Raw genomic sequence first — 26998 nt, forward strand, 5'->3', positions numbered from 1 at the left:
ACAAATATATCCCAGCTTGTCATAAATAGATAAGAATTTATATCTAGTAAGTTGTTTTGTGGTTTGCAGCTTAAGAATGTTTTGGTTCTCAAATATTTAACCGTGGGTTAACCACTTTCATCTAAAGACGTGCATGTGTATGATATTTAAAACTTTGTTTGTTTGTGCATTCCTTTGAACAAAAACGCAGCAACAGTAGCATTGTGAAATGTTCTAACAATTTTAAATAGCTTCTATTTAATATATTTTAAAATGTCATTGTTCCTGTGATAGCAAAGCTGATTTTTTAAGCAGTCACTATTCCAGTCTTCAGCATCACATGATGCTTCAGAAATCATCGTAATAAGCTGATATACTCCAATTATTATCCATGTTAAAACAGTTTTGCTGTTTAATATTTTTGTGGAAACTTTTGAAGGGTAATTAACATGTACACTCTTTAAAAAAAATGTTTGCTTTGAAGGGTTCTTCAAGCGATGCCATAAAAGAACCAGTTTAGGTTCCACAAAGAACCATTCAGTCAAAGGTTCTTTAAAGAACCATCTCTTTCTTACCTTTTTATAATCTGAAGAAGCTTTTTTCGCACAAGAACCTTTTATGAAACAGAAAGGTTCAGATGTTAAAGGTTCTTTATGGAACCATTCAGGCAAAAAAAAAGTTCTTCTATGGCATCGTGAAGCACCTTTATTTTTAAGAGTGTAATAAGATAATTAACTCTTACAGGCTCATACAGAAATTACAAAAAAAAAAAAAAAGCAAAGAATGCAGGAATGAATTAATTAATTTGACTCCAAGCAGATGATTTTAAATCAGACGTTTTTATAAATAATACTTCTTTTTCTTCAAGGGATTGACCTTTGCACACAAGAACGATTTTATTAGACCCATAGACCAAAGGTAACTATATCAGAGTTGTTCTGCACAGCTTTTGGATCCATTAGCATAACTTTGAGTCTTTGCTAGAATAAAACAAACAACAACAAAACAACTTATAACAGCCTGTTGCCCCAATGAACCATTTAGTCAAAGGTTCTTTAAAGAACCATCTCTTTCTTACTATTTTATAATCTGAAGAACCTTCTTTATGGAACCATTTATACAAAAAAGTTCTTCTATGCACTGTAAAAAGTTTGCTGTAAATTTTACAGTAACTTACTGGCAGCTGGATGCCAGTAAGTTACTGTAAAAAATGTTTACAGTATTATTACTGTAAGTGCATTTACAGTACTAAAAGACCTTTACTGTAATTTCATTTACAGTATTTTTATTGTAATTTCATTTACAGTGTTGTTACTGTATCTTCAATTACAGTATTTTTACAGTATTTTCAATTACAGTATCAGTACTATAGAGTTTATTTTCATTTATTTTAAACTTTTTTTACCTATAAAAACAATCCAATTGTCGTATAGCACTGTATTTTAAGATTTTTACCACCCCAACCCCATAAAAATCACAATAACTCATAAGCATTAGTTCTGATAATATTCTTTTTATTTGTTGAACATTTTCTTTTTAAAAGTACAAATTACAAATGTTGACCTCTAGGATACAGCAGAAAAAAGGGCATCACCACAGTCCCCTGGAGACTTTGTATCATGGCAAACATACACATACTGAAAAGCAAAAATAAGTAAGTACACTACCAGTCAAAAGTTTTTGAACACTAAGATTTTTTTAAAGAATTCTCTTCTGCACACCAAGCCTGCATTAATTTGATCCAAATTACAGCAAAAGCAATACAATTGTGATAAATTATATAAATGAACTGCTATTTGAATATATTTTACAATTTAATTTATTCCTTTGATCAAAGCTAAATTTTCAGCATCATTACTCGTCTTCAGTATCACATGATCCTTCAGAAATCATTCTAGTATGCTGATAAACATATTTTATTTAATTTTTAAATTTTTCAGGATTCTTTGATGAATAGAAAGATATTATTTAGCAAGGATGACTTAAATTGATTAAAAGTGATGATAAAGACATTCATAATGTTACAAACTATTTCTATTTCAGATAAATGCTGTTTATCTGAACCTTCTATTCATCAAAGAAACCTGAAAAAAATCTACTTCACTGTTTTTAGCATTATATTAATCTCAGCAACATCATAATAATAGTTTTTGAGCAGAAAATCAGATAATTAGAATGATTACTGAAGGATCATGTGACTGCAGTAATGATCCTAAAAATTCAGCTTTGAATTAATGACATTTTAAAATATATTCAAAAAGAAAACGGCTCAAAAGTGTACTGTTTTTGCTGTACTTTGGATCAAATAAATGCAGGCTTAGTGAGCAGAAGAGACCTACTTTAAAAACATTTAAAATCTTACTGTTCAAAAGCTTTGTCTGGCAGTGTAAATGAGTTTGTGTAGTGTTAAATTTTAGTAATTTTGAGTCAAAGTTGACAAGCTCTCTGATGAGAAACAGCAGAATGGAATTCAGGCTGATGCTTGTTGTTTGCACCCTCTTTCCAGAAGTCCATCTGATCTGTGACTGTCAATGCATTTGCTGCCACAAAGATTGACTGTCTGAACGAACCTGCAAGCACAAGAAAAAAAAAAGATTTTTTTAAAGCAGTGTTTATAGAATTTGCCTCAACTGTCAAACTTGATGCTGTATGCATTTTTTTATTTTTATTATATACTACATATGAACGCTGTAGTAAGAAAAAAAAACTGAAGAAACTTTTTATTGAAATTTTTTATAAAGAATTTTATGAATGGGCCAGTGAATCACTGATTCAAGGTGTTTAAAAAAGGTAAATTCATTCAGTAATTAAACACTGCTGTGTGCAGAGACGCAAGACATGGCTTTGTTTAAAACCGTTTTTACTAAATGGAGCACAAAGACAATATTTTCTTCATGATTTAAATGACTTAATATTACATTCTTGTTTATCTAATTTTGTTGCCCTGACACTTAGTAAAGTCTGCCACAGACCATGCTAAATGCTAACTAATCTGTTCATATAAACATTCTAAACGTGTGTTTCCTAGAAAGTCTGTGCATATAATAAGCCTACTACGATTAAAAAAATCTCTATTTGTTGCTTTACAGTAACAATAATCTAAATTTGACAGATGGTAAGATTGCTATTATGAATTTAAAGGTTACAGTAAGGTAAAGACAACTGAAGCAGCTGCATTTTGCTGTTTAAATGCTGGTTTAATAGAAATAATTTTAATGCGCATGCAAACTCAATCTTGATGTGACAAGACATGGTAATAAAAAACATTCCCAGGGGGGTGTTCCATAAAACAAGTTTGCCAAATAAGCCAGGCTTATTTCAGTTAGTCTTGTCACTTGATTTGGCACAAAATAAGTCAGACTAACTGAAATAAGCCTGACTTATTTGGTAAACTTGTTTTATGGAACACCCCCCAGGAAATGAATACCTTACGAGATACAATAAATAACAATATAAATACAATATAACTTGCTTAGGATAAAAGCATCTGAAAAATGCATGAATGTAAATGCAATGTAAAACAAAATGTGTTTTGGGTTACCTGATTCTGCATGTCTGTAAAATGGACAGCTGGCTGTATGATGATTCTGCATCTGATGGTCAGCATCCAGTTAGTGCTTGGAGAAATCTCCTGTAACAGACAGTGTCACAACACCCTTTTAGTGTTACTATAGTTTATGATCAGAAAAGACAACTACTGTACAGTAATACAATTTACATTTTTAATAAAATAAGCATTTATCATATTTATTAGCAAAACTTGCTATATTAATATATGTAACCCTGGACCACAAAACCAGTCTTAAGTCGCTGGGGTATATTTGTAGCAATAGCCAAAAATACATTGAATGGGTCAAAATTTTTGATTTTTCTTTTATGCCAAAAATCATTAGGAAATTAAGTAAAGATCATGTTCCATGAAGATTTTTTGTAAAATTCCTTCTGTAAACATATCAAAATGTAATTTTTGATTTGTAATATGCATTGTTAAGAACCTAATTTGGACAACTTTAAAGGTGATTTTCTCAGTATTTTTGATTTTTTTGCATCCTCAGATTTCTGATTTCAAATAGATGTATCTCGGCCAAATATTGTCCTATCCTAACAAACCATACATCAATAGAAAGCTTATTTATTGAGCTTTCATATGATGTATAAATCTAAGTTTTGTCAAATTTAACCTTATGACTGGTTTTGTGGTCCAGGGTCACATATTGTTAGCTCGTTACTCTCTTTAAAAAGTTAACCTGTTCTGCAAGTCAGTGGAGAACAGCAGCCTGTGGCTAATTTGGCTAATTTAGTAAAGTTAACATTAACTTAGTTAAATTGATGAAAGGGGAAGCTCACCTGTTGTTTGCACCGCGACGACGGCAATCACCAGAAAAGACTCTAATACACCTCCGATGCAGACGACATGACCACGAGACCACAAACTTGAAAATAAAACACAAAAGATGCAGTTAACCGCGGTGTTCAGTTTTACCTCAGTGTTTCATGTTAGCGCGCTGTTTATGTCACGTCTGTCACTGAAGGGACCGTCTATAAAGTTACATACGACATTCATACACACATTTCTTACTTAAACATCATTTGAAGAGAATTACCTTGCTAGCTATAAAGAGGCAGCGTTTAAAAGATATTATGCTGCTCTGTGACTAACGTTAAGTTTGTCAACTTCGGCTTACTGACATTATTACCTTACCAGTTCATGTTATCGTCGATACTATGGCAGTCATTCACAGAAGAAGATCCAAAATACACCTCCGCGCTCCGACGTTACAGACGACATCCAGACCAGAAACTTGAAAATAACAAACAAAAGAAGGGCTTGAAAATACAGTTTAAAATCTCCACAGAAACAGTGGTGTTGCTTAACGCACTTTACCTCAGTATTTCACCTCAGTTTGCTGTTAAGCTTGAGTAAGGGCTCGTCAGACGAACTAACTTGCATTAAAGGGCAGCCGAATATACAAACGTGTTTCTCAGTTTAAATAAAGTTTATTTCAACTAATATAGGTCACCTTAATTTACTCACCAGTCCATGTTTTCACCGTTATGGCGGCGCCCCGGCCGTCAGTCAGAAAAAAAAGGCTACCGACATGAAAAACACGATGAATATTGTTAGTTTGCTGTTAACAAGTGAAAACAAATTAAAATTGTTCAGTTTTTCATAAAACAGAAATAATATACTAACCTTTTTGTCGAGTTATTGATGCAACATTTCTCTTTTGTCCTTTTTACCGCCACTTCCTCTCAACAGGAGAAAAAAAAATCTCCCTTGCCATTGGTCAATTTTTCGCGGGCAAGTTCACTACTGTAAACGGATTTACAGTAGTGGAGAATTACAGTAGTGATCATATATTTTCCCATAATCCTTTGCAGTTTACAGTAAAATACTGTATATACATTTTACAGTATCTTACTGTAGATATTACAGTAAAATACTGTTCAAATTACAAAAATCGGTTACAGTGTGGCATCGTGAAGCACCTTAATTTTTAAGAGTGTGGCCGGTCTTCCTGACTAGTTTTAACTAGTCAACTGGCCATTGTGATCGAAATTTACTTTGTTTACTTCATTTCTTACTTCACTGCATATGAAATATTTATGAAGTGCCTTTTATTATCTATTTTTCTTGAATATAGGAAGATACATCCTGAGCATCCTAACCGCAGAGGTAGAAAGAACTGGTTTTAGCTGGTTATTGTTGACACTAAGTCTCACATCTCTTTTTCTTCTGTCTGAACATAGAGTCCAATAGCTAGTGGGGTATTCTCCCTACAGTCACAACTGCAGAATGCATACGCGCTGTATGTTTGTTGACGAAAAAAAAGGCAAAGACAAAAGTTGACTCAGTATCTTCCTTTCAGTCTCAACCAAGAATTTTTTCATGATGGCTAAACAGCTGTTTGGCCATAATGGCAGCCAAGCTAGACCAAATCAGATAAATCACCCAAGACTAGAAACACTTTCTCAGGACACAAACATCCATGTGTCAAGCATCACCTGAGTAAACACCTGAAATCCGTCGTACCTCGCTGTGGATCTGCAATGAAGGCTTTTTAATAACATTCCTTTGATGGAGATATTGAGACAAAGGCTTCAGGAGGAACAGTTAAGGGGTTTAAGACTGTTCCTTGTCATCTCTAAAGCCATCGAAAGACACTGTATGCCACTGGCACATTCTTTGCTTCGGCCTCATGCAATGATAGGATGTTCTGTGAAGAAAACAGAATACATAAGTTCACAGTTCAGACTACAATGGATTTTCACTCCAAGCTTTTCTTTACAAACAACCAGATGAGTCATTTCATCAGGTAAAAAAGATGTGCAATGCTGCCGCTGCAATGTATGGTTAGGTTCTCTTACGAGAGGTCTCTCGTACTGCGTAAGCTAGCTTACGCTTGGGGAAAATCCTTTCCGCGAGAGATATTGAAGCCAAAAAATTATCCTTAATTTTGTATTAATGTAAAACGCGTTGCCGCAGTGAGCAGACATAGGCGAGGCGTATTGCTTGCCTATTGGCTGCTCTGCAGCAACTGCAGCACCTATCGAGCGAGGCTTGGCGCGAAACCAGCTCCAATGAGAGCCTTTCGCGCCTAATACGTCATCTCCCGCCGAAAGTGGCGTGATCCAAGCCTATAAATATCGCTCGAAGGTAGCTACACTCTGATTTTTTCATCCTTCAAGCGAAGCTCACGCATCGCTGGAGCCGGAGAAGAAGCCGCCGTCGACTGCAAGCATCTCAGCGGGACGAGCCATTGGAACTGCTGGCCACGCCGCTTCCGTGCCTTCCTGCTGCGCTTTCCGGCGCCTATATCCTTTATAAACCTTTATAATCTACAGTGTGTGTCGCCGCTGCGATACACACTGTTTCTCTAAGAGAGCAAAGTGTCTTTTTAAAGATGCTTTCATACGGCTCGTGCAGATGCCAATGGCGACTCTGAGGACTTGCCTTGCCTTCTTCACTGAGACTGCTCCCCCGCCCGCGCGGTGTCGCGCCGTAAAAAGCGCTGTGCCCAGCGGGCCCCGGACCCTTCCTCCAGCCGACAAAGCTCGCCGGTTCGCCCGCCTGCTTCATCGACCTCGTCAGCCTCTGTTCCGGACGTAAAGCGGCCGCTGTATGCCACCGCTTCCATCGACGCCGGTGACGAGGGGGGCCATGAAGGAGGAAGAGGATTTCCGTTTCCCGCCAAAGCGGGAACGCGCATGCTGCTCAGAAGAGGCGATAGCAGCCCACTTATGTCTGCCCTCCGCTGGACGGCGTGCTAAGTCGGCCCTCCCCTCTAAAGCTTGCCGTCAGACGTCAAACCTGCTTCGCCGCGCTCTCGCCGCCGCCTAGCCGCGTCAGCGCTGCGTAACATGGTCTCTCACCGTTGCTGAGAGGCACCCGTGGTTAACGCTTTCTGACGTTTTTCTCGTCTGGCCGCCGCCCCGCCAGACGCGGCCCGCGGCCCAGGATTGAGTTGAAACCTGAGCCTCCGAAATCGTCCTAGCACATCTGGGAAAACGACAGTGTACGAGTCCCGCGGTTGCCGGACCCCCACCAAAGTTATTCGCTCGTCCAGTTCCAGGAAATGTGACTGTTCCAGTGTTTTCTGCAGCCAACAAACCGGCTCCGTCGCCCGTTTGCCTGCACACAAAAGTCGTTCCCACGGCTACACAGATATACCCCCAATAAAGTGTATTATCTGGTGTCCCGGCCACGGCCGATGGTGTTTCATGTGTCGTATGAATATGCCCACTAACCAGTGCTCATCTCTACACACAAACACAGCGCACATAAAATCGACTCAGATCGATTGCGCGTCACACGTGGTAAATGTGCCCGCTTCACAGTGCCCACAAACACCACATTATGCACTGTTGGTTTCTGTAAAAACGAAACCAACAGTGCATTAACTCTATGCTTTGGGATGTTAAATGTGCCCGCTTCACAGTGCTCACAGACACCTCATTATGCACGTCAACCGGTTTCTGTTAAAACGAAACCAACAGTGCATCCGCTCTATGCAGGCGAACGTTGTTTTGGAGTGTTAAATGTGCCCGCTTCACAGTGCTCACAGACACCTCATTATGCACGTCAACCGGTTTCTGTAAAAACGAAACCAGGAGTGCGTTCGCTCTATGCAGGCGAACGCTGTTTGGAGTGTTGAACGCCGGTGCGCGAGTCCCGCGGCTGCCAGACTCCCACCGAAAGTATTCGCTCTCTCAGCTCCAAGAAATGTGGCTGTTCCAGCGTTATCCGCAGTCATCAAGCCGGCGCTGCAGCCTGCTTGTCTGCACTCAAGAGCCGTTCTCACGGCTACCCAATTAAATCCTCAAAGGAGTGTATTTTCGGGTGTTCCGGCCATAGCCGAAGGTGTTTTGTGTGTAGCTCGCATGCACATACACATGAGCACATCCTGTCATACAAAACCCGCGCACATAAAGTCGACCCGAATCGGCTGCGCTTCGCATGTGATAAATGTGCCCACCCTAGAGTGCCCACACATATCACATCAGGCAGGTCTTACGGTTTCTGTAAAAACGAACCGGACGACGCCCCGTCTACACGGCTAAAGGCTGCGCTGAGTGTGTTGAATGTGCCCGTTACTACGCAACCATATATACACACAAAGATAGCAGTCCCCGCGGTCAGTGTACCCCGAGCCTCGAATGTCACAGTCACTCGTGCGTCACAACGCACCGAAGCGACTCCGTTGTTGACAGATCGGAGCGCGCATCGCACCTACCCCCTTGCGTTACAGGTAAATGCATGGGAAAAGCTCCCAGGGGTTTCACAATGGGTGCTGGACATTATTAAAGGAGGCTATTCGCTACAGTTTCACCGACTTCGCATGTTTTATATGTGCCCACCTCAGAGTGCCCACACATATTACATCAGGCAGGTCTTACGGTTTCTGTAAACCGGACGACGCCCAGTCTACGCGGCTTAAAGCTGCATCGAGTGTGTTAAATGTGCCGTTACCACGCAACCACACATACACACAGAGAAAGCAGTCCCCGCGGTCAGCGTACCCCGAGCCTTGCATGTCACAGACACCGAAGCGGCTCCGTTAGTAACAGATCGGAGCGCGCTTCGCACCCACCCCCTCGCATTACATGATAGATGCATGGGAAAAACTCCCAGGGGTCTCAAAATGGGTGCTGGACATTATAAAGAGAGGCTATTCGCTCCAGTTTCGACGACGCCCTCGCCGTTACACGGCGCGCGTCGAGACCACGATAAAGGCAGATGCAGCACACCTGCTACGAGCCGAAGTGACCACTAGATCTAAGGCAACTGAACAAAGCGCTAGTGAAGCGAAAGTTCAGAATGCTCACAACCAAGAAAATCCTCGCACAAGTGTGCCGAGGAGACTGGTTTGTGTCAGTGGATCTGAAAGACGCGTATTTTCAAATACAGATAGCGTCGCGTCACAGGCGATTTTTGAGATTCGCCTTCGAGGGCCAAGCTTATCAGTACACAGTCCTACCATTCGGTTTGTCCCTAGCACCCCGTACGTTTACGAAGTGCATGGACGCAGCGCTCGCCCCGCTCAGACTGAAGGGAGTGCGAATACTGAATTATTTGGACGATTGGCTGATTTTAGCGCAATCTCGCTCAATGCTCAGGGAACACACGACCATGTTACTCGATCACCTCGAGAATTTGGGTTTGAAAGTAAACTGGGAGAAAAGCTCGCTGAACCCCAGCCAGAATATCTCCTTCCTGGGCATAGAACTGGATTCGCAGTCAATGACAGCGAAGCTAACGCAAGAGCGCGCGCTGAACATTCAGAGAGCAGTGAGCGCGCTCTGCTGCAGCGCGTCTGCCCCGCTCAAAACCTTTCAAAGAGTGTTAGGTCTTATGGCGTCAGCATCATCAGTTCTACAGTTAGGGATGCTCTGCATGCGCCCACTGCAGTTCTGGCTGAGAGCGCGAGTGCCGCACCAAGCGTGGGCGTCCGGTCGACTCCGTCTCACGATCAATCAGAGATGCGTTACAGCCCTGATGCCGTGGAGAACAGCCGGCTGGTACCAAACAGGTGTCACTCTAGAGAGACCCTCGAAGGTGAAAGTAGTGTCCACGGACGCGTCCACCTCGGGATGGGGAGCGCTCCTAGACGGCAGACCGTCGTTCGGCCAGTGGTCAGAACGCGAGAAATCGCTGCATATCAACTGCCTCGAAATGATGGCAGTAGAGAATGCGCTGACATATTTTCTTCCTTTATTGAAAGGAAGTCATGTATTAGTCCGCTCCGACAACATATCGGTAGTGGCTTACATAAATCGCCAGGGCGGTCTCAGGTCCAGAAAACTACATGCACTTGCAGAACGCCTTCTGGTATGGGCTCATCGCAACCTGCGCTCGCTGAGGGCAGCGCACGTGCGGGGGACCCTAAATGTAGGACCAGACAGACTGTCCAGGAACAATGTTCCGGCGGGCGAATGGTCGCTGCACCCTCAGACGGTGCAGCTATTATGGAAAACATTCGGCAGAGCGGAGATAGATCTATTTGCATCTCAGGACAACGCTCATTGTCTAGAATTCTTTTCCAAAGCCAAGGACGCGCTAGCACATGCGTGGCCCCGCCGTCCTCTTTATGCTTTTCCCCCAGTCTCTCTCCTACCTCAGGTGATAGAGAGGGTGAAGGAGGAAGGGTGTGCAATACTGCTAATAGCGCCGTTTTGGGGGAACCAGCCTTGGTTCCCAGCGCTGATGCAGATGACGAGCATCGCACCGTGGCCAATACCTGTGAGGAGAGACCTCCTCTCGCAGGCGGGCGGCGCGATTTGGCACCCTCACCCCGAGCTGTGGTCCCTTCATGTATGGGTCACCAGGGAATATATGATGAACTCCCCACAGGAGTGATATCAACGATCACACAGGCTAGGGCGCCATCTACTAGACGGCTCTATGCCTCGAAGTGGTCGATATTTGCGGACTGGTGCACAGCCCGCGGATCTTCACCCACAGACTGTGGAGTGACAGATGTACTTTCCTTCCTACAAGAGCTGCTGGACAAGGGCAGGTCCCCGTCCACGCTCAAAGTTTATGTGGCGGCCATAGCAGCGTTCTCGAGGACAACGCTAGGTCAGTCAATAGGGAGGAACGATTTAATCATACGCTTCCTTAGGGGAGCTAAGAGATTAAATCCACCCAGACCGCCTTCAGTCCCAACTTGGGACCTTTCTGTGGTGCTGGACGCTATGAAGGGCGGACCATTCGAACCACTACAGGCGGCTGAATTAAAATATCTGTCTCTTAAGGCTATATTCCTCCTAGCGCTCGCTTCAGTGAAGCGCGTAGGAGATTTGCATGCGCTCTCCGTGGGCGCGACATGCATGGAGTTTGGACCTAACGACTCTAAAGTTATACTCAAACCCAAGCATGGATATGTGCCAAAGTCTATTAACACACCGTTTAGAGCACAGGTCATCGCACTGTCTGCTCTGCCGGTTGGGGATGATGAGGCTGACGCGAGACTCTTATGTCCAGTTAGAGCGCTAAGAGTCTATGTGTCTCGCACGTCTGCTTTTAGACAGACAGAACAGCTGTTCGTCTCGTTTTACGGGCATTCTAAAGGAATGGCTGCGTCAAAACAGACTTTATCCAGATGGATAGTGGATGCTATTGCACTGGCGTACGAGTCCAAGGGCATGCGATGCCCGCTGGGTGTCAGAGCACATTCCACGAGGGGCGTGGCCTCGTCGTGGGCTTGGTCGAGTGGAATTAACTTGCAAGACATTTGTACGGCGGCAGGCTGGGCCTCTCCGTCTACATTCATAAGATTCTACAACTTGGAGGTTCCCGCCCTACAGGCCAAGTTGCTATCGGTCTAGATATTAACAGATATCTAGACCCATGTTCCAAGTTTATCCAGGTCGTTTACCTGCCCGGATATACCAGGAGCCAGTGTTTATAGGGTCCTAATCCCTTTATATGTTCAAGCACGTTCAAACACTATATGAACCCCGGGCTATTCGCCCTCGGGTCTATGGTATCAGATCTTGGCATGCACGGCGTTTTACATGGGGTCCCCAAGCGTAAGCTAGCTTACGCAGTACGAGAGACCTCTCGTAAGAGAACGTACTCGGTTACTAACGTAACCTCGGTTCTCTCAGAGAGGGAACGAGTACTGCGTACCTTGCCGTGCAAGCGCGTGCTCTGGGCGCTTTTATGATGAAAAAACCAGAGTGTAGCTACCTTCGAGCGATATTTATAGGCTTGGATCACGCCACTTTCGGCGGGAGATGACGTATTAGGCGCGAAAGGCTCTCATTGGAGCTGGTTTCGCGCCAAGCCTCGCTCGATAGGTGCTGCAGTTGCTGCAGAGCAGCCAATAGGCAAGCAATACGCCTCGCCTATGTCTGCTCACTGCGGCAACGCGTTTTACATTAATACAAAATTAAGGATAATTTTTTGGCTTCAATATCTCTCGCGGAAAGGATTTTCCCCAAGCGTAAGCTAGCTTACGCAGTACTCGTTCCCTCTCTGAGAGAACCGAGGTTACGTTAGTAACCGAGTACGTTTTCTCAGAAAGCAGAATTAAAGGAAGTGAATACTCACCACAGATGAGAGTAACACGGTACTTGTGAAGTAGGCTTGTGCCCTCTTGTGGTCAAAAAATTATTATTATTTTTTTAATTCCAGGTAAAATCTGTATTAAGGTAAACTCTGCTGGACACCGTCCCTCTAGGACCAAGTTGGGAATTCCTGGAATAAATTATATACCGTTTATATACAGGTCAAAAGTTTACATTCACCTGGCAGAATCTGCAAAATTTTATTTATTTTTCCAAAATATGAGGGATCATACAAAATGCATGTTGTTTTTTTTATTTAGCACTGGCCTAATTAAGATATTTCACATAAAAGATATTTACATATAGTCCACATGATTTTATAAATTTGTAAAAATCACCCAGTTCAAAAGTTTACATACACTTGTTTCTTAATACTATGTTGTTACCTAAACGTTCCACAGCCGTTTTTTGTTTCTGAACTGTTAAACTGCCTGCTGTCCCTTAGAAAAATCCTTTAGCTCCCACAGATTCTTTGGTTTTTCAGTTTTTTTGTGTGTGTATTTAAACTCTTTCCAACAATGAATGTATAATTTTGAGCTCCGTCTTTTCACACTGAGGACAACTGAGGTTCAAACGCTCACTGATGCTCCAGAAGAAAAGGCTCTGCATTAAGGGGTAAATTCAACTATTGTTTTCTATTGTGGACTATATGTTAACGCCTTTCATGAGAAATATCTAATTCAGGTCAGTACTAAATAAAAAAAGACAAGCATTTTGTATGTTCCCTCTTATTTTCTGCAAGGTGTATGTAAACTTTTGACTTCAACTGTATACCATTATCTAAATAATCCAAGAAAAGCCAACTGTTTTTGTTTTGTTTTTACTTTGTAACACTTTTTTCACAATTATGAAACTTGCACAAATCCTCTTGAGCAAGTTTGTACAAAATCTGTATTCAAACAACAAACATTTACATTTTAAGGGATTTCACAGCAAAGACAAATGTCTGATGTGCTCAATTAGCAGTAGACTATTTTCACTGATACATGAAATCAAATTTTCAAACAACACACTTTTTAGTGCATTTTACAGTATAAAAAAATGTGACCAACTTTATACTGCTATTGAGAAGGAATTTTAAATAATATTAAGATAACTCAATACTAAATGCAACACTTAAAACTAAACACAGGAATATCAGTGGCCAATCACAGTTAGTGCAAATTTTTTTTTACAAGCAATTAAATGATTACAGTGGTTCACAAACTTAATTTAAATGGTTATAGGCAGGAATTTAATTATTATCTCAACTAGATCTCAATCCCTGCTTTCCCCAATTTAGATATGCAGATTAGATGCAAATACTGATTACACTGATTAAACTGGTGCAACAAACAATGATTTTCATATTTAGTGTTAAAAATGCTAGAAATGTCTATCTAATCTAACCCGAACAGCTGAAATAAATGTAATGCAACCCTAAATGTAACCCTATTCTGATCACGGACCAGTATTTGAAATAATCTGTATTTACACAGGACAGATATGAATTCGCAAGCACACGTTGTTAGTGATGTGCAAAGCTTTAGAAAAAAAGTAAAAAAACTAAGAATATGCATATAAAGACAAATACAATAGTTAAGTCTAAGATCTTTTTTCTTGTTCCTCTTCTTGTCTTTGCTGCTCCACATCGCTGCTCTCTATTACTGTGATCATGTCATATGACCGTAAACTTTGCCTGCTGGGACTTGGACATGCTTGCAGAGGAAACTCCCCACGTCTAAAAAACTACATACAGGGAGAAAAAATATAACACATTTAATAATAATAATAATAAAACTGTTGTTTCTCATCTTCATATCTGACTTTAACTGATGTATGATCTTTAAGAGAGGATAATAACAGTAGGACACGGTTATAATTTGCCATATTAACAGATTTCAATTCAGTTACTTTACTTTATCTCCCTAAAGTGATAATTCTAAAAAATGGATGTGTACCTCTTGATAGTGGTTAGGAATTTCCAGGCTGAGTGGCTGTAACAACCGTTTGACCTTTTTGTGGTGTTTAAAAAGCAGAAAAATGCAGACTCCACACATGGCCACAACAAAAAGTGTGGTTAATATACTAAAAAGCCAAGTACGGCTCTTTATCCTTTCATCTACACAGGGGAAAAGGAATAAAAAAAACAGGAGGCATTATGAATCATCAGTTAAATCATAATCAAATTTGTGACCCTGGACCACAAAACCAGTCTTAAGTATGTTCCATGAAGATATTTTGTAAATTTACTACCTTAAATATATCAAAACATAATGTTTGATTAGTAATATGCAATGCTAAGAACTTCATTTGGACATCTAGAAAGGCGATTTTCTCAATATTTAGATTTTTTTTTTGTAACCTCAGATTTCAGATGTTCAAATAGCTGTATCTCGACCAAATATTGTCCTATTGTCCTAACAAACCATACATCAATGGAAAGCTTATTTATTCAGCTTTCAGATGATGTATAAATCTAAATTGAAAAAACTGACCATTATTTAATTTATTGCAGCATGCAATTCATTTCAGTTTCTGCTTTAATGCAAATTTCTGGTTGGGTTTAATCGCAAAAAATACTGTAAATAAGTGAATAAGACTCACATGATTCCGGGATGGATGCACAGCTTTGGTTGCTAACATTTCCATAAGGGTTTTCATAGAGCAAATACTGAACCTGGAAACAGTAGTTTTGCTCTAATTCCAGGTTAGGAAAGCAATTATTCTCTCCTGTTATAATAAAAACCTGTACCTGTAGGATCAAAAAGTCTTGTCAGCTTTATATAGTCCTCTATATTGAATCAAAAAGGTTACATAAGTTTGCGTTTGAAGGATGCAAGAGACCTTCGAGTATCCCGTGTTATCCACTTTCCAGAATGATACATTAAATTCAAGATGGTCTCCGTATTCTTTTTTCAAGCTGTCGTCCATATGTGCCATAGTCACACAAACCGTTTCAGGTTTTACAGAAAGCGTCAGGACAGGAACACAAGAGTTAGCTGTAAAACAGCACAAAGAAAGAAGTTAATGTTACAAATTAAAAGTGATAAACAAACATATTAATTTAAATGAAAAGGTATACATAACCACATAAAGCACTCCTTACCATTTACACACTTGACTTTATTTGAATACTGCCATTCAGACATATTGTTTCCTTTCTCCGCACGTACTCGAAATACTGCTCCATAAAACTCAGGAGTGATTTTAAAACTTAATTCTTTCCTGGTATGGCTCGTCACATTGTACCATTCGTCATCTGATTTGCTAAAATCAAAGTAACAGAGAAGAAGAATAAGTTTAAGACAGGGTTAATCAAAATGTTAGGTTTTGATGAGATGTTATTTGATCATCCACTTCACCATTCACAAAAAGTGCCAATGAAAGTGGACGGTGACTGTCATCATAATGAAGGTAAATGATCACAGAACTATTATTATTATTATTATTATTATTATTTAATTGAACTATCCTTTTAAAACAACATGCTTACGAGCCAAGTTTATACTGCAGTGAATACAGCACATTGTCTTCATCAGGAGGTTTCTTCCACTGTAGATTTGACCTGACTATCTTGACATCCTGAGGAGGACTTAAGCAGCATGTCTCCTCTGAAATAAAGCAGACATGCCGTTTTCTATGTTATGGATATTAAACTAATGATACGTTTTAGTAAATATTACAGTTAATTCAACTACACACATTATCTTTTGTGCCCTTACCTATTTTGAATAACAGCATCAAAACCGTTCCTACACAAATGTGGCGAATCATTTCGACGATTATGAATCCATATCTTTCACCGTGAAATCTGTGCGTTTTGTAAAAACTCCATTTTAGATGGTTTTGTTTAGGAAACACGCCAGTTCCTCTTACGATAAACACAGAAAATGTTGCGCAATGTGTGCAGCTATAAGAGACTCACACAATACAAATAAAACACTAAACCCAACAACAACAACAACAACAAAAAACGTCACAACGCTGTTCTTACGATTTCTTTACGTATAAATCCCATTTGTAAGAATTACATTACAGTCTGTGGCCGATAACAGTTCCTTTTCCGGCTCTCACATTCGCCCACTCCTAGTCTGTAAGGGAAGTCCTCAATGTCGCAAAATATCGCGAGAGTTACATTTTCTGCTACTCCGGATGGAGTTAAGATTACGAATTTTGACTCCAAAACACAACAAAACGTCCTCTTCGTGAAATGCCCTTCAAGGCAAGTGAGCCAAACCCCGGTTTGGAAATTACTCACAATAAATAAAATGTCTAAATGAACTCTCGCGAGACTTGGCGACGACCGCGATCATTTCTCGGCACTGGCCAACAGCCAAAAGCGAAACTAAAATCACGTGTGACATACATTTATAATACCAGTCACTTAGTTGCATTTTCTGACCGATACGGTGCACTCTGTAACAGCGTTAGAGGAACTACTTGTCACGGAATGTTTAAGGTTTACACTGATAGTTTATTTATTTATTTATTTTTTAAGACCACTATGTATAAGCATTTTAGTTATCTTTAAAGAGTAAAACAATAAAAAAAACATTGTAATTAATTGCTAATGTAACTAAAACGTTTTATACGTTTCTAACATTTAAAACACATACATGAAAACAACCATCATGTAGAAAACCCCATTATTCTTGTCAGAAAGCATTTTAGTAAGATAGACCTTTTGACAACTTCTCCGTGTTTTAAAAATTAAGTGGTGTGGTTGTGATCCTGGTATTAACTTAACTAACTTAATTCCAATTTGAAAACAAAAATCATACAACCTCCTACTAAATGTTCATACTCCAGTACAGCAGGTGGCGATGTAGACGATAATGCCGGATGTGTTCCTCTTCAAGAACAAGACGTTCAAATACGGGGTCGATGGTATTTATGTTGTTCTAGTGCTTTAGTTACGACATTGTACATTTTTGCCTTGTGTATGTGGTTTTAGCGATGTATCTGTGAGACAGGCAAGTAACTCAGTTACCAAATTCTTAAAGTGTTATGTTTATTGTTACAAACTGAGAGGGGGAAAATCATAATTTTGCCTGCTGTCAGAATAACTTTAGACGTAGCCTCCATGACAGTCGATTACTGGTTTTAGTTTGGCTCCATCTATAAAGATGATTTAAACCAGCTAAAGTAAACCGGGTAGAAGTTAAAGTATACAGAAGATGGAGAATCATCATCATAAGGGTGCTGTGAGCAGCAGCTCTGGAGCTGATCTTCTCTCCAGGATCGCTCTCAATGATAACAAAGCTGGCATGGAGGGGCTGGACAGAGACAAGATCAACAAGATAATTCTGGAAACCTCCAAGGTTTGCATAGCTATTTATTTACTTACGGCATACATTATATATATATATACACTTGTTTAGGATTTGTATTTAGGCTATATGATTGTTAATGGGTAAAGTGTAGCCTATGTCAGAGGTTTTCAATCTGAATGCCACTACATACTGTAGTGTACAAAATCATAAACACTACAGTATGATCAGAAGCCATATATAAAAAACCTCGTGGAAGGCACTTTCTTTTTTATACAGAGAAAAATTGTCAATATTCTGTTTTCCCTACTTCCTTAGTCCTAATAGTAACTGTACTGTTAGATTTATTATTTATTTACTGATTTATTAACTTATTAATTGTAATCGAATTTAAGAATTTCAATATACACTACCAGTCTCTTCTGCTCACCAAGCCTGCATTTATTTGATCCAAAGTACAGCAACAATTTTGAAATATTTTTACTATTTAAAATAGCTGTTTTCTATTTGAATATATTTTCAAATGTAATTTATTCCTGTGATTTCAAAGCTGATTTTTTAGCATCATTACTCCAGTCACATGATCCTTCAGAAATCATTCTAATATTCTGATTTGCTGCTTGAAAAACATTTATTATTATGTTGAAAACAGCTGAGTATATGTTTTTTTTTAGGTTTCTTTGATGAATAGATACCATTTATAAAATACAATTTGAACTGATTCCAAGCTTTTGTAATGTTTAGTATAGTGTATAATATAACACAATCCTTTAATTTCAGATAAATGCAGATTTTTTTTATTATTATTATTATTCTATTCTTTAAAGAAGCCAGACAAAGTTCACTCAACTGTTTTAAATATTTATAATAATAATAATAATAGTATTTTTTTTTGAGCAGCAAATCAGTGTATTCGAATGATTTCTGAAAAATCTTGTGACACTGAAGACTGGAGTAATGATGCTGAAAATGTAGCTTTGATCACAGGAATAACTTACATTTTTAACTATATTCAAATAGACAAGTTATTTTAAATAGTAAAAATATTTCGCAATATTACTGCTTTTGCTGTATTTTGGACCAAATGAATGCAGGTTTGGTGAGCAGAAGAGAATTCTTACAAATCTTACTGTTCAAAAACTTTTGACTGGTAGTGTATGTTTATTAATATTAATTTTATTCTTTTTTTTCCCCTTGACTTTTTCATGGATCCCCTGGCACTCTCAAGTGACCAAATCACTCTAGTTAATATAAGTCACAAAACTTCATGTATAATCATTATAAACTAACTTAAATGTTATTTACATAGTTTTAGATTACGTATAGCAAGTCACAGTATAAGACAGTGTTTACATTGCTTAATGTCAATCACCCATTGTTGTACAGTAGAAAAAAAACGTTATTTTGCATGACAGGGATCTAAATTTTATGAGAATGAGCTGAAGAAGGAGCAGCAGGTGAATCAGCGCATTGAAAAGATGATGGAGCAAAAAGCGAGAATCACTGAAGAACAGATGAAGCAAGCACAAGCAGAGGTAATCTACTCCGCAATGATTATCATAAATGTTATGATTGGGTTTCCCACCATGTGGACACCCGAAATTTCCACGGTCAGTTTTATTACTGTAATGTGATCTCATTTTCACGATTGCATTGAAAATTAAATGTTAGTATAATTAGTATATATATAGTATTTATGCATCATGCATCATTTAGATTGATATTTATTTCTGTCTGGGCAGGATAACCCTCATTAATGTTTTTACACAATTAATGACAATTGCAATCAGTTGAGATGGGGATTGTGCATTATTGTCATAAAAATAATGTAACATGCAACATGGGTTTTAGGACCCCTTTTTTCAGCTAAGTTAAGTTAGAATTATTAGTTAAGAGTTTTCATACCATAGGTGGACAAACTGACGTGTGAACTGGAGAGGAGTCGAGAGCTGAGTCGTGTGATAGTTCATGTAGACATGGACGCCTTCTATGCTGCTGTTGAAATGAGAGACTGCCCAGAGCTGAAGGACAAACCGATGGCAGTGGGATCCATGAGCATGCTGGTAAAATCTAAAATAAACCTTGCAGAACATTCATGCATGTATACAATGCTGACATTTGAAATCATTATCATTTTCAGTCAACCTCCAATTACCACGCTAGGAGGTTTGGTGTCCGTGCAGCCATGCCAGGGTTCATTGCTAAGAAGCTCTGTCCAGATCTTGTCATTATGCCGACTAACTTTGACAAATACAGAGCAGTGAGTGCCCAGGTATGTTGTGTCGTAGTCCTACATTATTCAGTATTCATAGCTGCTGTTGTTTGTTAATGCTTGGATCTGTCTCTTAAAGGTACGAGAGGTATTTTCAGAATATGACCCTCATTTCATGCCTATGAGTTTGGATGAAGCTTATCTGGATATCACTGAGCACCTGGAGCAGCGGAAGCACTGGCCTGAGACCATGCGAACATATTACATCTGTGATGCCAAATCAGGTGCATTACTGTAGTCTACTGAAAGTCTGTCTTTTGTTGTGAGTGACGATGTTAGAGTGATGGATGTTTCTTTATTCTGATGAGAAGAAAATGATGCAGAAAGGTCTGCAGCTGAACCAGAGAAAGATGGATTGTCTCCTGTGCTGTTTGAGGACAGTCCCAGCTCTTCACCCTCTCTGTCAGGGCCTGATAGGAAAGCAGAGGTTTTTGGGACAAGTGCAGAGGAGGCTGTGAGAGAAATGCGCTTCCGTATTGAGCAGAAAACATCTCTTACTGCCAGTGCGGGTGAGAGAGTAGAAAGTTTTCTCTTTTTTTTTTTTTCTAACCCTAAACGTGAACATACAGTTGAAGTCAAAAGTTTACCTTTCAGAATGTGCAAAATGTTAATTATTTTACCAAAAGGGATCATACAAATATCTTATTCAGGTCGGTACTAATACTAAATTAAAGCATTTTGTATGATCCCTCCTTTTTTGTCAAATAATTAACATTGCACAGATTCTGCAATGTGTATATAAACATTTGACTTCAACTGTATCAAGAATGCACACTTTATATAATAAATATAGAGTATTTTTCCTCTGTTTGATCCCTCTTATAGGCATTGCCCCAAACATGATGCTTGCAAAGGTATGCAGTGATAAGAACAAACCCAATGGCCAGTACCGAATTCCTCATGAGAGACAAGTTGTGATGGACTTTATCAAGGATCTTCCTGTCAGAAAGGTAAGCCTGACTGGTTTATCCCTAACTATAGCTCATTAACGTGGCGTCGTGGCCTAATGTTATTGTGTGTTAATTCCAGGTGTCTGGTGTTGGAAAGGTTACTGAGAAGATGCTGGCTGCTTTGGGAATTGTCAACTGTGCCCAACTTGGCCAGCAGATGGCGCTACTATCCCTGCTTTTTTCAGGAACCTCCTGGCATCATTTCCTTCACATATCTTTGGGTTTGGGCTCCACATGTATTGAGAGGTGTGCTTTTTTTAGTGTTACAGTGTTTGTGCAATACAGAAGAATTGTTTAATTCTAATATTTAATGGGAAAACCTTTCTTTTTTTAGGGATTCAGAAAGAAAAAGCATGAGCACTGAGAGGTAATCATTTTTTCCCAGTCTTCAGCATGTTTCAGATCCAAGCATTTAATTTCTGTTTCCTCTTTCACTCATTTTATTCGTGTTATTCCTATTCAATCTTTCTTTTAGGACATTTGGGGAGATGAGTGATGCAGAGGAGCAGTATTCCCTGTGCAGGGATCTCTGTCATGACCTAGCACAGGATCTACAGCGGGAGGGCCTTAAGGTACCTGGGTTTCAGAGCAAAAGTGGCTTCTCTCATCTTTATACAAAATGTTAAAAATAGGCAGAAAAAACTTGCATATCACTCTGAACTATTTATCCTTCGATTTATTAAATCTCAGGTGCTTTGGTATGAACATCAACATTATACCGTGTACTAGCATTAGATATTTGTGTTGTTAACATCTTCTCAATTGTTTCATTTGCCTACTTGCTGGATGTTTTAAACATTATAAACACTCTGAATGATTAGTATAAATGCAAACGTGCTGAAATATTTGTCTCGCATTCATAAGATGGAAGGTTTTTGTTTGTACTGCAGGGCAAAACTGTTACTTTGAAGCTGAAGAATGTCAAATTTGAAGTGAAGACCAAAGCGTTTACACTGCAGTATGCTGTCTGCACTGAGGAGGAGATCTTTGCTGCTGCTAAGGACCTTCTCAAAGTTGAGATTGACAGTGTCAGCCCTCAGCCACTAAAGCTGAGACTCATGGGTATATATATATATATTATATATTACACCTCGTGTTATTCAAGTAGTTATCAATAATGATAGTAAAAATCATTATTATTTTTAACATCAGTGTGTCTACACTGCTGTTCAGTTTGGGATCCATAAGATTTGTAATGTTTTTTAAAGTCTCTTATGCTCATCGAAATTCCTTTTTTTTATCAAATATACAGAAATTTTTTTATATACTTCAAGTGAATCTATTTCTGTGATGCAAAGCTGAATTTTCAGCATCAAAACTTCAGTCTTCAGTAACGATTGTGTTCACTCACACACAGTCCTTCAGAAATCATCCTAATATGCTGATATTTTATCAATGTTGGAAACCGTTGTGTTGCTTAATATTTGTTTTTACAACCTGTGATACATCTTTCAGGATTCTGCAATGAATAAAAAGTTGAAAAGAACAGCATTTATTCAAAATAGAAATCTTTTTTAACAATATAAGTCTTTACTAATACTTTTTTCGACAATTTAACACATCCTTGCTGAATAAAAGTATTAAGTTCTTTCAAAGAAAAAAGAAAACATTTACTGACCCCAAACTTTGAACAGTAATGTAGATTGTTACAAAATATTTCTATTTAAATAAATTCAGGTCTTTTTAATGTTTTATTCATCAAAGATTCCTGAAAAGACACACATATACATATATATATATATATATATATATATATATAAAATCAGCATACTAGAATGATTTCTGAAGGATCATGTGACACTGAAGACTGGAGTGATGATGCTGAAAATTCAGCATTGCATACATTTTTATTTAAAGTATATTAAAATGGAAAACCACTATTTGAAATTGCAATAATATTTCACAATATTATTATTATTATTTTTTTCTGTATTTTTAATTAAATAAACTCAGCCTTGATGAGCAGAAAAGACTTCCCAAACCTTTAAACTGCATTGTGGATGCATTTATTTAATCAAAAATACAGAAAGAAACAGTAATATTGTCAAATAATATTATAATAATTTTAAAATAACTGTTTTCTATTTTATCATATTTTGAAATGTAATTTATACAGAAATCATTCCAATATGCTGATTTTTTTTTTCATGGATTTTTTTTAAAGAACAAAAGCATTTACTGTCACTTTTCATCAGTTTAATTAACAAATAAACGTAAATTTAATTTTTTTAAAAATTCTATATAATTTCTATAAAATATCAAAATTTTAGTTTAAATGTATAAACTATACGATAATATTAAAATAGTATTATTAATTAATACAATACAATCATATACTTAAAAAAAATTGACAGTACCTTGTATGTTTATTTCAGACATTAAAATTCAGTTTCTAAAATGTTCATGTTCATGCTAATGAAGAGATGTGTTTTGCAACAGGCGTTCGAGTGTCCGGCTTTATCAGCACTGAAGATAAAAAGCCTCTTCAGAGGAGTATAATGGGATTCCTGCAGAAAGGTGGATCTGATTCAAGCAGCTTCACGCAGGGTGCTGGATCTGCGCTCAAAGCAGAAGAAAGCAGCGATGGTGCCAGTTTCCTAAAGCCACAGTCCACTGCGATAAAAGTACCCTCTGTGTCTGAGCAAACACCCAAATCTAAAGGACCTCAGCAGCAATCGTTTTTTCAAAGAGCACAGTTAAAAAGACTCCAACAGCAGAGGGAACAAATGCCTGTCATCGCTGATACAGACACAACAAATAATAGTGCTGACGCAGCTGCAGCAGCACAAACAGATCTACCAACAACAAACACTCAATCAGACACAACATCAGCAAAAAGTTTGTCAAATGCAAACTCAGGGACAGACGCAACAAGCTACATAAACAAACCTGCGGCTTTAAAGCCATCATTTAAAATCTCAACCCAGGTGCTGCAGTGTCTCATCTGTCCTGTGTGCAATACAGAGATGAAGGATGTTAACCTCACAGCCTTCAACAACCATATTGATGAATGTCTGAAGGGCAGTGCAATGGATAATGAACCCACAGATACGGATGCAGCTGAGGAACAGGTAGAACTTAACAGCAAACCCCCTGCTTCAAGTTCAGAAAGCAAGACTCTTACATTTTTATCCAGCAATGAAGAGAAGCCGTCAACTAGCATCTCTGTGCCACTGGTGGAAACTGATGACAGCAGTGATTTCAAGACTCCATTTTTTAGTCAAAGGACCAAAATAAGCAAGCGTACTGTTGTTCCTAGAAAGAAGATGCCTCTTTCTAAAACTAGTTCTCAAGCATCGCACACACCACACAATCTTGAGGCTGTCACAGAGGTGTCATCTGACTCCAAAGGCTCGTCTTTGACGTGTCCCGTGTGCAGTCAGCCGCAGAGCACCGATGACCTTGCGCTCTTCAACCGGCATGTGGATATGTGTCTCAACCAGGAAGTTCTGCTGGAGTTTAGAGAATCTCATCCTCCTGTGGATCGTTCAGATGCACCCGCACTCAAGAGCATAAAAGGTCAATGCAAAAATGGTCAATGGTGCTATAAAAAATGAAGAATGCAAGGAATTGCATTTGGGAACGTACAAGTAAGGAAGGGAAATAATTATAATGCATTTGTTTTGTCTATTACAGGCCAGTTGGGGGAACAGGGACGTGTTTCTAAAGTCAGAGAAAAGAGCAAAAGGTATTTAACTGTAAAAGACAATAGTGCAATATTGTAAGAATGCTACTTGAATGTACATTACTGTTTAAAAAGGGCTCAAAGGGATCAAAAGGGACAGTAAAGATACGATACAGTTGAGGTCAAAAGTTTACATACACCTTTCAGAATCTGCAAAATGTTAATTTTACCAAAATGTGATCATACAAAATGCATGTTGTTTTTTATTTAGTACTGACCTAAATAAGATATTTCACATAAAAGATGTTTACATATAGTCCACAAGAGAAAATAACAGTTGAATGTATAAAACAAACACTCACTGATGCTCCAGAAAGAGCTGGGGGGTGAAAACTTTTTGAATTTGAAGATCAGGTAAATTTGACTTATTTTGTTTCCTGGGAAACATGTATGTAGCTTCTGAAGTGCAGTACAAAATGAAAATAAGATATAACATTATGGCAAAATAAGAAAAACGGACACGTTTTCATTCTGTTCAAAAGTTTTCACCCCCTGGCTCTTAATGCATTGTTTTTCCTTCTGAAGCATCAGTGAGCGTTTGAACCTTCTGTAATATTTGCATATGAGTCTCTCAGTTGTCCTCAGTGTTAAAAGATGGATCTCAAAATTATACAGTCGTTGTTAGAAAGGGACAAACAAGGGACTCATGAACAGCTATCACTAAACAAAAAGTAACAACACGGTATAAAGAATCAAGTGTGTGTATTTTTATAAATTCAACAATTATTTTCTCCTTTGGACTATATTTAAACAACTTTTTATGTTGGATATCTTAATCAGGACAGTACTAAATAAAATAAAAAATACGCATTTTGTTTGCTGTTTTTGAACTTCCTGTTCATCAAAGAATGTTAAAAACACCAAAAATATTAAGCAGCACTACTTTTTAACATTGATAATAATACATGTTTCTTGAGTGGCAAATCAGCATATTAGAATGATTTCTGAAGGATCATGTGATACTGAAGACTGGATTAATAGCTGCTAAAAATTCAGCTTTGCCATCAAAGGAATAAATTGCATTTTAAAATATATTAAAGTAGAAACCTGTTATTTTAAACAGTTCTAACATTTTATATTATTTCTGTATTAGCGTAAGGGTTTTAAGATGCTTTGTTCATGAACATTAAACACATCTATAATGTATATTATTTTTGTGTCTCATGATTTACAGGCAAGGATCGTCTCCTCTTCCTCCCTCGAAGAAAATCAAAGTGTTGAACACAAAACACACAATCGACAAGTTCTTCAAAGGCAACACCAGACAGAACGTCTAATTCTTTTACAAATCCAGACAGATAAACATATCGTTTAATTTAGGAAGAAGAGATTTACTAATCCATGAGGATTATGCTGGATTCACTTCAGGGAATATGTTGATAAAGCAAGTAAGAAATATGCAGAAGATTAATGGATAGTTAATAAGATGACTTTTGATAGATGTTTCTGGGAAGATGATATACTCTGACACAAAGCTGATCTGTCTGGGTAAATTATTTGTATTTATTGAAATTTGTGTGGTTAAAAATAATTCATATTGTGCTTCAAATGTATAATTTAAGATTTGTCTCTTTCAGTATTTATGTGGATCATTGATGTTTCATGTACATTTATATATAAGTGAAGGATAGTTTTTAAGTCATTTTATTCTTTGCAAATACAAATAAGCGTTTAATTTTGTATGGATGTTGTAAAGCACTTTACAAACCATGACATAAGCTTCACCATCAAAATAATAAATATATACAGAAGCATCATATGTGATTCATTTATACAGTTTTACATGTACACATCTAATTTGCACCTTAAATTATTCTGAACAAAAATATTGGATTATATGCTCACCAAGGCTGCATTTATTTGATTCATAATATAGTTAAAAAGCAATATTATGAAACATTACAGTGTAAAATAACTATTTTCTTTTTAAGTCTTCAGTATCACACGATCTTTCAGAAATTATTCAAATATGCTAATTTGTGCTCATGTAACATCTGTTATTATCTGTTGAAAACAGGTGTGCTGCAAGATGCTTTTTTCAGGATTATTTGATGAACAGAAAGTTTAAAGAACAGCATTAATGCATATAAATGCATTAATTCATATTGACCCAAATTTGGTTGGGTCAATGGTACTGTATACTCATTCCCCATACAGCTGCACAGAACACAATCAGTGCTTGAAGCCATTTAACTGTATGTACTCTGGGTGAGAGCGCATGTCTTTGGGGCGTTAGCTCTCTGTGCAAACAAAGCCATCCACTTGATGTATTTTACACAACACAAGT

At 38.3% G+C, this 26998-nt stretch overlaps 2 protein-coding genes and 1 long non-coding RNA gene across 4 annotated transcripts; 1 reads left to right on the plus strand and 2 right to left on the minus strand.

Moving 5' to 3' along the window:
• Positions 1 to 2393: 2393 nt before the first annotated feature.
• Positions 2394 to 4411, minus strand: LOC141334590 (uncharacterized). The gene is made up of 3 exons (XR_012355578.1): positions 4327 to 4411; positions 3521 to 3610; positions 2394 to 2549 (listed from the first exon to the last, which is right to left on the minus strand). It is a non-coding gene; the product is annotated as an uncharacterized lncRNA (long non-coding RNA).
• An 8947-nt stretch (positions 4412 to 13358) lies between these two features.
• ifngr2 (interferon gamma receptor 2) lies at positions 13359 to 16683 on the minus strand. 2 transcript variants are annotated; one of them, XM_073840636.1, is made up of 8 exons: positions 16529 to 16683; positions 16257 to 16345; positions 16028 to 16145; positions 15641 to 15801; positions 15379 to 15533; positions 15139 to 15286; positions 14493 to 14653; positions 13359 to 14280 (listed from the first exon to the last, which is right to left on the minus strand). In XM_073840636.1, the coding sequence occupies exons 2-8, from the start codon at positions 16306 to 16308 to the stop codon at positions 14137 to 14139; spliced, it is 939 nt and encodes a 312-aa protein (XP_073696737.1). In that variant the 5' UTR covers positions 16309 to 16345; positions 16529 to 16683; the 3' UTR covers positions 13359 to 14136. The 2 variants fall into 2 exon arrangements, with proteins under 2 accessions (XP_073696737.1, XP_073696736.1); XM_073840635.1 differs by having other exon boundaries at positions 16257 to 16634.
• Positions 16684 to 17417: 734 nt separating this feature from the next.
• On the plus strand, positions 17418 to 26455 carry polk (polymerase (DNA directed) kappa). The gene is made up of 14 exons (XM_073840404.1): positions 17418 to 17855; positions 19220 to 19339; positions 19715 to 19867; positions 19945 to 20076; positions 20156 to 20300; positions 20388 to 20585; positions 20902 to 21026; positions 21106 to 21272; positions 21361 to 21393; positions 21502 to 21598; positions 21917 to 22088; positions 23466 to 24545; positions 24663 to 24714; positions 25886 to 26455. Exons 1-14 carry the CDS (start codon positions 17712 to 17714, stop codon positions 25986 to 25988), a joined length of 2721 nt encoding a protein of 906 aa, XP_073696505.1. The 5' UTR covers positions 17418 to 17711; the 3' UTR covers positions 25989 to 26455.
• Positions 26456 to 26998: the final 543 nt, after the last annotated feature.

This window comes from Garra rufa, chromosome 5 (genome assembly GCF_049309525.1).
Source record: "Garra rufa chromosome 5, GarRuf1.0, whole genome shotgun sequence".
Classification (NCBI taxonomy): domain Eukaryota; kingdom Metazoa; phylum Chordata; class Actinopteri; order Cypriniformes; family Cyprinidae; genus Garra; species Garra rufa.